General features: G+C 45.5%; 2 protein-coding genes across 2 annotated transcripts in view; both read right to left on the bottom strand.

Moving 5' to 3' along the window:
- The window catches only part of itsn2a (intersectin 2a), a 134,677-nt gene extending 129,253 nt beyond the window's left edge, over positions 1 to 5,424 (bottom strand). The window contains exon 1 of the mRNA XM_062550461.1: positions 5,394 to 5,424. Within this exon, the coding sequence (XP_062406445.1) occupies positions 5,394 to 5,415 (22 nt within the window). The 5' untranslated portion in view covers positions 5,416 to 5,424. The remainder of the gene's footprint in view (positions 1 to 5,393) is intronic.
- A 1,191-nt stretch (positions 5,425 to 6,615) lies between these two features.
- On the bottom strand, positions 6,616 to 10,912 carry mrpl19 (mitochondrial ribosomal protein L19). The gene is made up of 7 exons (XM_062551028.1): positions 10,777 to 10,912; positions 10,473 to 10,581; positions 10,215 to 10,333; positions 9,916 to 10,050; positions 9,505 to 9,686; positions 8,298 to 8,495; positions 6,616 to 8,040 (listed from the first exon to the last, which is right to left on the bottom strand). The coding sequence occupies exons 1-7, from the start codon at positions 10,853 to 10,855 to the stop codon at positions 8,017 to 8,019; spliced, it is 846 nt and encodes a 281-aa protein (XP_062407012.1). The 5' UTR covers positions 10,856 to 10,912; the 3' UTR covers positions 6,616 to 8,016.
- Between the last annotated feature and the right edge of the window lie 1,932 nt (positions 10,913 to 12,844).

Raw genomic sequence — 12,844 nt, 5'->3', positions numbered from 1 at the left:
TGTGGGACTGCATGGGCAGGGGGAGCTGGATGCATAGCAGGAGGGTTTAGGATGCTGTGCAACATAATTTGTGTCAGTCCTAAAAGAAAACGTATTATCTGTGTGTGTTGTGCTTTACCTAACCTAATCTAACTCAGGAGCAATCAAACAATTAAACAATTAATGAGCTTGATGTCAGGGGTTGGGGTAGAGAGAGGGAGGGAAGGAAGGATGGAGGGAGGGAGGGAGGGATGGATGGAGAGAGGGAGGGAGAGAGGGATGTATGGAGGGAGGAAGGAAGGAGGGAGGACTGCACTGAGGTTTCAAATCTGACTCTAGCAGTAGTGATTAGCAAGCCTTTCCCCAGGTACGATATAGGCCAACTGTAATACACAGGAACGGGTGGGTGGGTTCTCTGTTCACTGGTAAACTCTGGGTTCTCTGTTCTCCGTGGGTTCTCCGTGGCAAATCCCGGGTTCTCTATTCTCCATGGCAAATCCCGGGTTCTCTATTCTCCATGGCAAATCCCGGGTTCTCTATTCTCCATGGCAAATCCCGGGTTCTCTATTCTCCATGGCAAATCCCGGGTTCTCTATTCTCCATGGCAAATCCTGTGTCATGACAAGACAAAGAGCTGGCTACGCCTGTAGTGCTGTAGGGACTCAGGTAAGCTGCTCTGGGTCGAGGGCTGCTGTAAAAACATGCTCCATGGCTGTCGCTCTCACACACAAACCCAGTTAAACCGCTGCATTAACAAAGCAGAGCTGTTAAAAGCACATGCTGGTGTGTGTGTGTGTGTGTGTGGGGGGGGGGGGGGCGGGGGGGGTTGGTCTGGCTCCAGGCTTGACAAAGACACACACACACGCTTAATTGGATTTTGCGCCTCCATTCAGCTCACTAAACACGGTTCACTCCACCATGTTAGTGCTTCAAATGTACACACACACACACACACACACACACGCACACACGCACACACGCACACGCACACGCACACGCACACGCACACGCACACGCACACGCACAGAGCTTACAGGGGGACAGCAGTGTGTTCCAAAACCCTGGAAGTCAGTGGTAGCAGTCCTACCCAACACACAGAACCGTATAAGTCAGTGTTACCCAACACCCAACACAGAGGCAAAGAGTTTCATCTCTCTAGCATCTCTCTAGGCTTATTTTATAGGGCAGCAACACAGATATTTTATCTCTCGGACTTGGTCTTTGTCCCATTCTCACTTCATCTTGTTGCTTTTTCAAACACACACACACACTCACACTGGCAGAGAGAGAGGGAGAGAGAAAGAGAGAGAGAGAGAGAGAGAGAGGGATAGAAAGAGAGAGACACACAACTGGGGCAAAGACTACATTCTGTTCTCTTGGGGAGCGGCACTCACATTCAGTGGGATGTGTAGAATATCTTTCTGGGTCATCAGACTTTCTCCCTTCTTTTGCTGTTACCTGTGCCCCCCCTCCATCCCTTTCAGTCTCATTAACATCAGCCATTGAGAGGGACTCACTTATTCACTCATTCACACACACACACACACACACACACACACACACACACACACACACACACACACACACACACACACACACACACACACAGCAGTAACTGCTACTCAGGTGAGGCAAATTGGCCATTAAAACTGTTTCCTGTTCCAGGCTAAACCCACGCTAATGGACTAGCATGTAGCTTAGCACAACAGACAGAGCATGGCAAGAACTCCAGTGGGGGTAAGGCCACTGCAGTGAAGTCTGGTTGTTAGAGAGAAACGGGCCTTTCAAGAGTCTAGTTCACTTCATTTAGCATGAGCAATGCTACTCACTACATCTGTTCCATCAGATGGATCTCTTTTGTGATTGGCTAGCAGGTAGGCTTAGGCTGAGCAATATGGGGAAGATATCTAATTGCAATTTTGCTGACATGTTACGACTGCGATTTGATTTGCGATATATCTTTTTTGAAAAGTCAAGCTTCAGCTCCATATTCACTGTATAATACATTTACAAATGAGCCTGAAATTGTAGCCTAGTTTACTCTTGTCATATTGGGCAAGTTCTGCTTGCCTTTTTGTTGTACTTTTATCACTGTTGCCTGTGGTGGCTTTCAAATGGTGGCACACGTTTGTTGTGTTGCCTCAGGAACAAGCAGCTGCTCGACAACAATTTTTAGATAAATAGATAGATAGATAGATAGATAGAGATAGAAAGATAGATACAAATGCACGTACACAGATATATCTCTCTCACATAAATAAATGTCACTCACAGAAATGTAAAAATGAAAGAGCAAGTGAAGTGAAAACAACGGTCTGCTATGGACCTTTGTACCTTTACGTAGTACCTTTGTTCCTTTGTGTGTACATTACTTATCTGTGTACATCAATTTATGTTGCACCATAAAAGCTGTGAGCACAATAAATATTGAACAAATAAAACCACACTTAAAATATCAAGGAGTTGCATAACCTTGTCAGGTAAGAATTATCTTTAATGCACTGCGCTTCTGTAACTCTATCTCCCACCTGTCTGTTCAGCTGACTTTTCCATTATTCAAATAAATTCAATATGCATTAAAAGCAGGTTTGCGAGAGATCATATTCGGGGCTGAAGTGCAGTAGATCAGGCCTGTATCTCCAGAGCACTTATTCGTGTTGAGTAATTATTCATACCTCTTCACAGACTCCAGGACCTGCTCTACTTTCTCTTGAATCAATACGCCGTAATGGCAGGAGGAACTGATCCCAACGGGGTGCACCTTTTCTTCTTTCCCTTGTTGCTAGAGTCTTGTTTTCAACGCATCTTTTGCATCAAAACGATCTTGTAGCAATGATGCCACTTAGTCCAGTGAGAACTATCTCAAGCAGGTCTGACTGGCGTTTCTCCACCTATCGAGAACAGTCTTTTTTCTGATTTATGTTCCAGATGTTGAACCATTGAAGCATTTCCACCAAAAAAACAAATCTGGAACCAGAAAGGTTGGTGCTGATCTGGCAACAAATATTGGGCTTTTTCCTCTGCTAGTTTGTATAGTTAATTTCCTGTGAACTGGAGTGAGCATATCATTCTTAAGTTCAGTTATGCAAGACACACACTCCATTGACGACGCCCTTGGTTCCTTCTCATGGTATTAAATTAGCAAACAAATTTAGTTACACAGTAGGCTACTAGTTTAAGTAAGACGTACAGTACGTCTGCACTTGGGCTGTGGTTTCAATAGGGGCCCTAAGCATGTGAAGTGTGTAGTGTGTGTGATGTGTTCCGATCCTGTTCACTTCTCTCCTCTCTCTAGTCTGGGCTGATCTGATCACACTAGTAACCTAGGCAATGCTTCCTGGCTTGGTTGCTTTGTGGTTAGTAAACAACACCCCCCCCCCCCCACACACACACACACACACACACACAAACCAGTCCAGCAGAGTCTGAAGGAGCTCTGGCAAGAAGCTGTGTCCAGTCCTGTGACTGTCCAGTCCTGCCCAGTCAGCACACGAGTACACAGCACAGGCCCTTTCTGGGGCCACAGAGACTCATCGTCAACAGAGCACGCCTACACACACACACACACACACACACACACACACACACACACACACACACACACACACACACACACACACACACACACACACACACACACACACACACACACACACACACACACACACACACACACACACACACACAGGATGACACCTGTCTAGACGTTACGATAAGCGCCTCTGTCACCAGGAGACAGCACAGCAGACAGCAACATCCGCGCACACGCAGCTGAGCAAGACAAACCACGGGACTCAGGAGCAGTGTTGTTCAGTGTCCACACACACCACTTTCTCTTTAGCCCTCTCTCTCTCTCACTCACACACACACACACACACACAAAGCCACACACACAGAGCTCTCTCTCTCTCTCACACACACACACACACACATACACACACACACACCTAATGTGTTGGTAGCAGAAAGACTAATATTTGCACAGGCCACTCCTTTGACAAGGTGACACGAAACAAAATAAACTGAGGGCAGCTTTACCATGAACTGACAGACAACACATCCACTCTGGACACGTGTTAGTGCTTGTGATTGATATCCGCTGAATGATTACTCAAAAACAATCGATAGATAGATACTTTATTGATCTCCAATGGAAAATTCAAGAAGCTGCCCTCAATGAATCTAGTCATAACACGGTGTAAGTTGATCACTCAGATTGCAGTGTCTTAAGTCACAGCATTATCTTCATTCACTTGATATAACAGACATATCTGCCTTATCATTGGTTTTAACAACCCTTCGATAACAGACTGCCATGCAAGTCAGCAATTAATGACTTAGCCTACCTCTACCAGACTTTAGAGCGTTGTGCTGGTAGCCTATGTCCCAGATTCGAGAGCATTCCGTTTTACAGTAAGGGGTGCATAGCACATTTGCAAGCCAGTCAGCTGTGCTGCATGAGATAACACAGCGGGACACTTATTCGCAATTCTTCTCTGTCAACCAAGATTCAAGAGTAATTAACTTACTCGTGTGCCAATCAGGCACACACTTCATTAGAGTGAGCCCATGCAAGATAATGCAAAGTAAGTCATCTGGACATGAACACTTCCGCTGCAATGTCAATTCAATCGAGTGCACGGCGGGCCGACCGCAGGTGCGCCCCCGACTAGGAGAGGTATCGGGTCGGGTGAGACCAGACAGGGATGGAAGCCAAGCTCTAAATGTTTGTGCAAACACATCGCACACTAGATAGCCTCCTTACACCGCTGCTACAGGCTACAAGTAGGACTGGATGTGTAAGGTATAGGCTATGCCTTGGGCAACTAATTGTAAAATCGAACAGCTTGCGTGCGCAAAAGAGGTCTGGGCAATTTGCGTCATGGTGACTTCTCACGCTTGTCAACGGTGAAGAAGAATATAAAGAACATTTTTGAAAGGCCCTCAAGAAGAATAACCTCCACGACTATCTACAATTTCAAAGCGCACTGTACGGGCACAATGCAGGCAGGAACACCCTCGCTCTTGGCGGAGGTCTAACATTTCAACACATTGTGGACGAGACCAGCTGAGAGAAGGTGAAACAGTATTTAGTTGCATCTAAACTTCCCGACCCGTCTAACGGGTTTCGGTTTGAACCCATCATTCTACAAAAAAAATAACCACTTTTGTTCTGCCATTGTAGGTGCACAATGTTGCGACCTTTTGGTTCCAAAGTGCCCTTTACGACGAACATCGTTTTAATTTCTTCCCAACGGACAAGTTTCCCCTCTATCAGTAACTAACGCATCGGAGAACATCAACAGTGATACATGTTAATTAGAAGCACTGCCCTCGGACCAATCATTAGCCTAGTCTAGAATTGGCATATGTCCGCGTTCGCTCGTCTACAGTTTTCTGCCGTGTGTTCTTACCGTGCATGGAGACAACAGACATTCAGAAGGTCACCGGTTTAATCAACCAGACCGTGGCGATAATATCCTTCAGCGCTGGAGAATCCGCACCTTTGTTCCGCCGCGACGCGCTTCCCAGCCCGGGCTAGTGTAGAGTAGTGTACTACCTGGAGCAGATTGCGGTGTATGCGGCGCCCCGGCTATCCACAAGTGACAGCGTTGACGTCATTACACCAGCGAGAGAGGCGGGGATACTGAGAGAGAGATCGCGCATAGAAATGAGCGGCTGTGGGAGCAGGCTACCCACCACCGTTACTGGTGTAGATGCTCGGCTCTCCGGGTGCTGTACGCGTATCCTACTTGTCGGTTGCTGCTGATCTCTCTACAATAGGGCTCGGGAACAAGCCTTGCATTCTAGGAATAGCCGCCATATTGGTAGCGCACCGAGCGTAATATCCATTCATTCAGATGCAGAAGACAAGAAGCAGAAATGTAGTATTAGCGATTCTTTTCCTCTTGCGATCATGGGTGGTGCTGTTACACCCCACTACACAGCAACACACGACCAAGAAGGCAAAAACTAAGTAACAGGAACACACTAATATAGGTGGGAATAAATCCATAGTAATCCATAGTAAACTTAGGAGTGAAGCTGCCAATATGGCTGCGCCCGCGAAGTTTTTTACGTCATGATCCCGAGCCCTATTAGAAAGGAGGCTATAATGTCGAGTAGTAGTAGGGCATGTGTTGGGTCTGTAGTCTTTACATGCGTAATGCGCCAGTCACTTTCTCATCACAACGTATGGCAATCAAACATACTCCAAGACAATTTCTCTCTTTCAGCAGTATATGATCACCGAAGATGGGCAGGTCTGTCCAAATATTCGCCCTTTTATTCGCGTACATAAAGCTGGTCTACTTGGCAAGAGAACAGGTCACTGACACAGTCACCTACGTATAGCCAAGGCCTACTGTATCCGTGAAAGGTTGATTATAACATTGGACATGGTGTTTAATAGCTTAATATGTTATTACTCCCACCTATTACTGTTTTGTCAAGGACGTGAGCGCCCCTTTCGCACCACAGACAGGCGTAAACGTGTTCTTTAAAGACTGTCTGCTGCCCCCTACTGTCTCTGAGACGCAACTCTCTAGAGGTCCTGCTTCACTACACACGTCTCAAGTCTTATTTAAATGCTCCAATAAAAATGATGGTGAAAATCATTTACCCGCAAAAGTCATCTTAGAGGGATACATGATTTAATTTCACAGCCTTTTTGTCAAGAGGAGTGCAGCCATTATACACAATGCTTACACTACCAGTCAAAAGTTTAATTTAGAAATGTCCATTCGACTCCATGATAGTTAACCAATATCAGTTGCATTGTTCTCTTAGTCAATGCAGCAGTTTTCAGACTTCATTATGTGCTTACATAATTGCAAGAGGGTTCTCCACTGTTGTAGAAAGAAATTAAAATATACACTGGACTTAAAGGTTGCTGATAATGGGCAATGTAGAAATTGCATTAAAGATCAGCCACTTATTTCTACAACAGTCGAGAACCCTTTTGCAATTATGTAAGCACATAGTGTAATCTGAAAACTGCTGTCTTGATTTAAAAAAAAAAAAAAAAAAATGCAACTGATCTCAACTGGTATTCTGTCTATAATGGAGTGGAATGAAAATGTCTAAGTGACCCTAAACTTCTGACCGCTAGTGTAACATTTAAAAGCCCAACAGCCACCACTCATACCCAACCACAGACAGTGTACCATGACCCACACTTTAGTGAAAACACTGACCAAACCAAACAATCCTATCATTCACTGTCAAAGCTCCACATGAAGCTGCCGAGACAACTCGCAGTATCTTTGTAAATCACAGGACAGATAAAGGGTGTTTTTTGAATATTGAAGAAGAAATCCGGCGAGTTTTCTCATAGATCTCTGTTTCTCAAGCTGCCTTGCTGGGTTAGCTGCTGGTTGTAGCAACTCAAGCTAGGTAGAACCGACTGTTTTCATTTTGGTTACCGGTGTCGGTGACATAGATCTCAGAGAAACGGAGATCTGGGTGAAAACTGGCCAGATTTCTCCTTTATGCATTGGCAGGCTGTTAGACCAAATGAGCAGATATCTATCAGTCCATTTGAAATGAATGTATTTGGATGGAGACACATCTTGTAAATATACAGTAGTTTTGGTTTCTTCACCACACAGGTAGAGAAGGCGGCGCATACAACAACAGCTGCTTGTACATTAATCAATAATCACTGCTCGTACAGTAATCACTAATCACTGCTCGTAGAGTAATCAGTAATCAATAAATCACTGCTCAGACAGTAATCAGTAATCAATAATCACTGCTCTTATATTAATCACTAATCACTGCTCGTACAGTAATCAGTAATCAAAAATCACTGCTCAGACAGTAATGAGTAATCAATAATCACTGCTCTTATATTAATCACTAATCACTGCTCCACACAAAGGATGAGTCCGTCCCCTGCGGTCTTCCCTCCCAAAGCTCGGTGGTTCCTCATGTGCCTGTAGCCCCCCCCCCCCCCCCCCCCCCCATCATCCTGTGACACTTCCAGTCCAGTCTCTCCATCAGTCCTGCGCTGCTCTCTCCCCGCGGGGGACGACGTCACTTGCTGAGCTCCGCCTGCACCTGGTCAAAGATCGTATAGTTACTAAGATGAATCATAAAGGGGGTTTTCAATGGAATGAAATGGCACCCACTTCCGCCTTCTAAAGAGGCGTGATCAGTGACGAGATAATCGGTTTGGAACGGTGCCGTTGATAACAGGTATATTTCCACCATAGAAATGCTCCCGTTTGCCTCCTAAATGGGAGTGGCAGTTGCGTCACAATGAAACCAGAATTTATCCTCATATGAATCGTCTCGCTTTATAAACCGTCTCTGACCTGGTTATAGATGGACTCCTCCAGCTTGGAGGTGTCGTGGTGCTTCAGCATGTCGAACTCCCGCCAGGGCTCCGCCCACTTCTGGGCGTGCTCCATCTGCTCAGGGGTCAGGCAGAGGTCGAAGCGGATGCCCTGGATGTTGAACTTGGGCCTCTCCCAACGCTTGGACCAGGGCTTTGGCCTCATCCGAACTTTGACCTTGCAAGTTCAAGAACAAACACATACGCATGCGTACATCCATCCACACACACACACACACACACACACACACACACACACACACACACACACACACACACACACACACACACACACACACACACACACACACACACACACACAGAAACAGTTTTCACTCAGCTGTTCAAAACCAACGGGTAGAGACAATTACACTGTTTGTATACAACTAGCAGGTGGAATATACCAGCACTCCAAACTGACTCATATCAACGGCAAACTCCATATGTCAGCTGTTGAATACAACATTCATTTCCAATAAATCAACACGCAAGCTTTGTGCACTAATGCAGACATTTTCAGTCTTTAACTTTAAAAATATGGTGCATAATTATGGTCACACGCCTTTAGGCCTAATAATGTCCTGCTGCATTATTGTTACATTGCCTCAAGTGTTTGCAAGGTGGCTTTTGATAAATGCCTTGCCAAATTCAAACATGCTATAAACAAACTTGCCTTCATATTCCCTGACTTTACCCCCAAGAATGATCAAATCCCCTGACTTTCCATGTCAGGACAAGACTTCTAGAGATCTAAGATAAGCCACGACCTTCTAGAGATCGAAGATAAGCCACGGCCTGTGAGAACCCTGCTGTTGGGAAATGGTCATTCATTCTGCCGGTCCATCTGGACCCCCTCCCACTGAAGCCGCTTTGCCAAGCATGGGCCGGGTGATACGCGGAGCACATCAGTTAGGGTTCAACACAATCAGTGGGCGTGTTGGTGGCATCAGCGTTAAGCGAGGTGGATATGCATTGTCTTTGACTTTCGTTTACAAGCAAGATGGGCCAAAAATCCCAATTTTTTCCCCCCCAGAACCAAAAAGAAATTGAAATTTAAGAAGCAGTCTGTTGTTAGCAACCTTACATCGCCATTCACACAAAAGAACAAAATTACAGTTTTAAGCAGACATTATCTAAATGGCCTCTGTGTGTGTGTGTGTGTGTGTGTGTGTGTGTGTGTCACTCACAGTATTGACGGGGACGTCTGCAGTGGGATTATGGGGAACAGGCTTCATGTCTACGTCGAAGGTGCTATACTCTGGGAGAGCATCCCGTAGATACATCAGGTTGTCATCCAGTCTTTTCTCAAGCTTCAGCACCTCGATGGCCTGGATGCGCGGATTGTACATCTCATAGCAGATCTCTACACCTGAAGGACCAGAGGGCAGCACAATCATATAAACACATGTTAACATCCAACACACACCTGCACACTGTCAAGAGTGTAAAAACTGGGCTTTGAATAATATTACACAACTAAAAAAAAAAAAGCCACAATGCCAGCAAATCCTTAGTTAATGCTAGCTTTTTGACTATGATAAGGGACATAGACACAGTACACATTTAAGGAATCATTTTAAGAGAGTACGGGACAGTACCTTGTCCATCAATAATGTTCCTCAGGACGAACGTGCCTCCTAGCCCGCTGCCTTGTCTCTGCGTGCAAATACCCACAAAGCGATTCGTATTCCCGTTGGAATACTGGTCCTTCATGGTCACGGCCATTATACTTCCTGTGGCAAGAATATAACAAGTCATCTGCTACAACAGTGTAAAGTGGCACAACAGGAAATGAACAACAGTTACGGTAGAAGAAAAATAAAGAATAGCGGTCTGGTCAAGAACAATGCAGTACTCAGTCGTTGTGTCAAGGCGTCAACGAAAAACAAGCTCTTACCAGCATAAAATTCAGGGATGTTGAGTACTTTTCGCCTCTTGATCATGTCCTTCCTCTCAACAACAAACTTCAAGCCGCTGGTTCGGGAACGTGGATGGATGAATTCGGGGCTGAGAAACCTGGAAGACAAGTCGGGAAGGTCAAGAAACTTGATAATACGTAAATGTTTCCAGTTGGAGGACATTTGACGTTGGGAAACTGAAGCTGAAAGCATTGACTGACAGTCAAGTAAGACCTATTTTCTTCCGTGACTATTACCGTCGTGATGAAGCCTCGGCTTGTGTTTTGTCGACAATAACTGGTTTAGGTGGTGGGGTGAATTTAGGGGGTCCTTCTGCAAGGTGGGGCAGCGACGTTGAGATAAAACCTTGAAAAAGAAATGCCGTGTAAATCACAAGTAAGTTCACATTAACCTATGCTAACGTTAATGTTGCGTTTAGCTTGTTTGCCAGTTTGGTAACACACTGTTACAGCTATACCTAACACATCATCACGTGTGTAACTGGGCACAGTACATGCCCACTCGTTCACCAGTAAAATGGGAACATGATAACCAACTTACGCTCATTTTGATGCTGAAATAGTCTTAAAATCCTGACTGAGCACAGGACCTCTGCAGCCCTCCGTGTGCAGGCGGCCATGTTTCAATCGCGCATAACCTTCTGGGTGGTCACATGTGACAACCACATAGAACTACGGTAGCTGCACAGAGCCAAATCGCGAATTAAAACCAGACCATGCTGTTCACAAGTTTGTCCACAAGATGTCACAAGAGGATTTTATGTTTATAGACTCCGATAGAGACCGAGGACGAGGCAGATGATGTATATATGCCAGGTTATAGGTTACTTTGCATAGTCGGCTCTTTCTTTGCATCCTGCTAGCTGTCACTATTTGCTTTTAAATTTTGATGACAACTAGTCTGGCTATCACCGTAAACTCAATCTTTTAAGACTGGACATTAGTCTGGGGAGTCTGCGTTTTATTTCTGCTGCACAAGAGGCGTGATCAGTGGGCATAGTTCAAATGACTACACTTGGATAGTCCTTCAACCAATCAGACCAATGATCAGGGTGCGCCTGGTAGATAAGACAGTTTGTGATTGGATCCAGCAAACGGGGACAGGAAGCAGGAGAGATAAATGTGCAGGTTTCCAGCCTGAGCTGCAGGGCGAAATCCAAATCACAGATCACCCAGCTTAGATGACAACGACAACAACAATGATGATTACAATGCAGTGGTTTTGATACTTAAGGTTTAATCGATAAGTGGCTGATTGATGTGTAATGTCAGCAAAATAAGTCATTTTATTATTTCAGAGGAACTGCAAAGTGTGCTTGCTCAGGTGTGGTTCATCAACAGGAGGAGACAGTGAAATATGGTGCGTTGAGTTCGATTTGAATATTTCTGACTAAGGGTGCTTTCACAGCAACAGCAGTTGGTGTGCACCAAAAGATCCATTCGAACCAAAAGCTCTTATTAGTTCGGTTTGTTTTCGTTGGTGTGAAAGCACCAGTTGCATTCGGGTCAAGCAGACCGAGACCGCCAAAAAGTGGTGGTCTCGGTCCGCTTGACTCCGCACCAAATGCCAGACTCTGGTGCGGTCCCTCTCAAATTTTTTTCCCTACAGTACTCCGTCTGGAACAGCTTGATCCGTCCTTGTTTACTCCGGCTTCAGGACGCCCGACCAACCGGCGAATAGAGGGCGTTCCTGAGAGCGACATGTTTAAGTTGGAAGCCTTTCGTTATTGTTGTGTCCCCCTTGGTTAACATATTGTTATAACTGGGGATTTATATTGTGGAGTGAGTGAGTGAGAGAGCAGTGCACCGTAACGTGCATAAGTTACAACAAACGTTAGTAATTGAACTCCAATGATTTCAAACTTCAGACAAGTGTCCACCAACCAGGAAATAAACATTTGCCAATAGGAGATGGGATCTACAGTTTGTGCCCTAAAAAAAAAACAAAAAACAAAAACCATTGTAGGCCTAAACCATATAGCACAGAAAGCAGAGAGACACTCTTCTAGATTCAGAAGTCTCACAAGGGTCCCTGGGATACAAATGATGAAAAGGACATCATAATGATGACATGTGATATGAGCTTTACACTTATGCTACAAGGCACTGGAATGAGATCCCTACTTTAAACACAACCATTTCTGAACTATGAAGAAAGAGGAGGAGGAGGGGGAGGGGGAGAATGAAAAACTGACAGTCTGTGTTGCAAGTGATCTAGCCTATATGAGAGGAGTGTGTGTGTGTGTGTGTGTGTGTGTGTGTGTGTGTGTGTGTGTGTGTGTGTGTGTGTGTGTGTGTGTGTGTGTGTGTGTGTGTGTGTGTGAAAGGGGGGTCAGAAGATGATGGAGGAGGAGACTTGCATGGCTGTGGCACACACGACACAGAGAACTGCCCCTAATGTGCGTGCAACTGGTACTCTGGTCTAGCGCTGAACATCCTCTGTTGTGTGGTGACGTTTGGGTGCGCGTCCGTGCTAGTTGATTTCCGGGCTTTGGGACCGCGGGGAAGCCGTTCCTACAGGTAGAGCGCGCAGCAGCTATTCTACCTCTGTGCGCCTCGCGGACTTGACGGAGTTGTTGTTCATCGCACACTCACCGCGAGCAGCGATG

This window comes from Sardina pilchardus, chromosome 12 (genome assembly GCF_963854185.1).
Source record: "Sardina pilchardus chromosome 12, fSarPil1.1, whole genome shotgun sequence".
Classification (NCBI taxonomy): Eukaryota; Metazoa; Chordata; class Actinopteri; order Clupeiformes; family Clupeidae; genus Sardina; species Sardina pilchardus.
The sequence above is the reverse complement of the archived record's forward strand: the minus strand, read 5'-3'. Positions and strand labels throughout refer to the sequence as shown.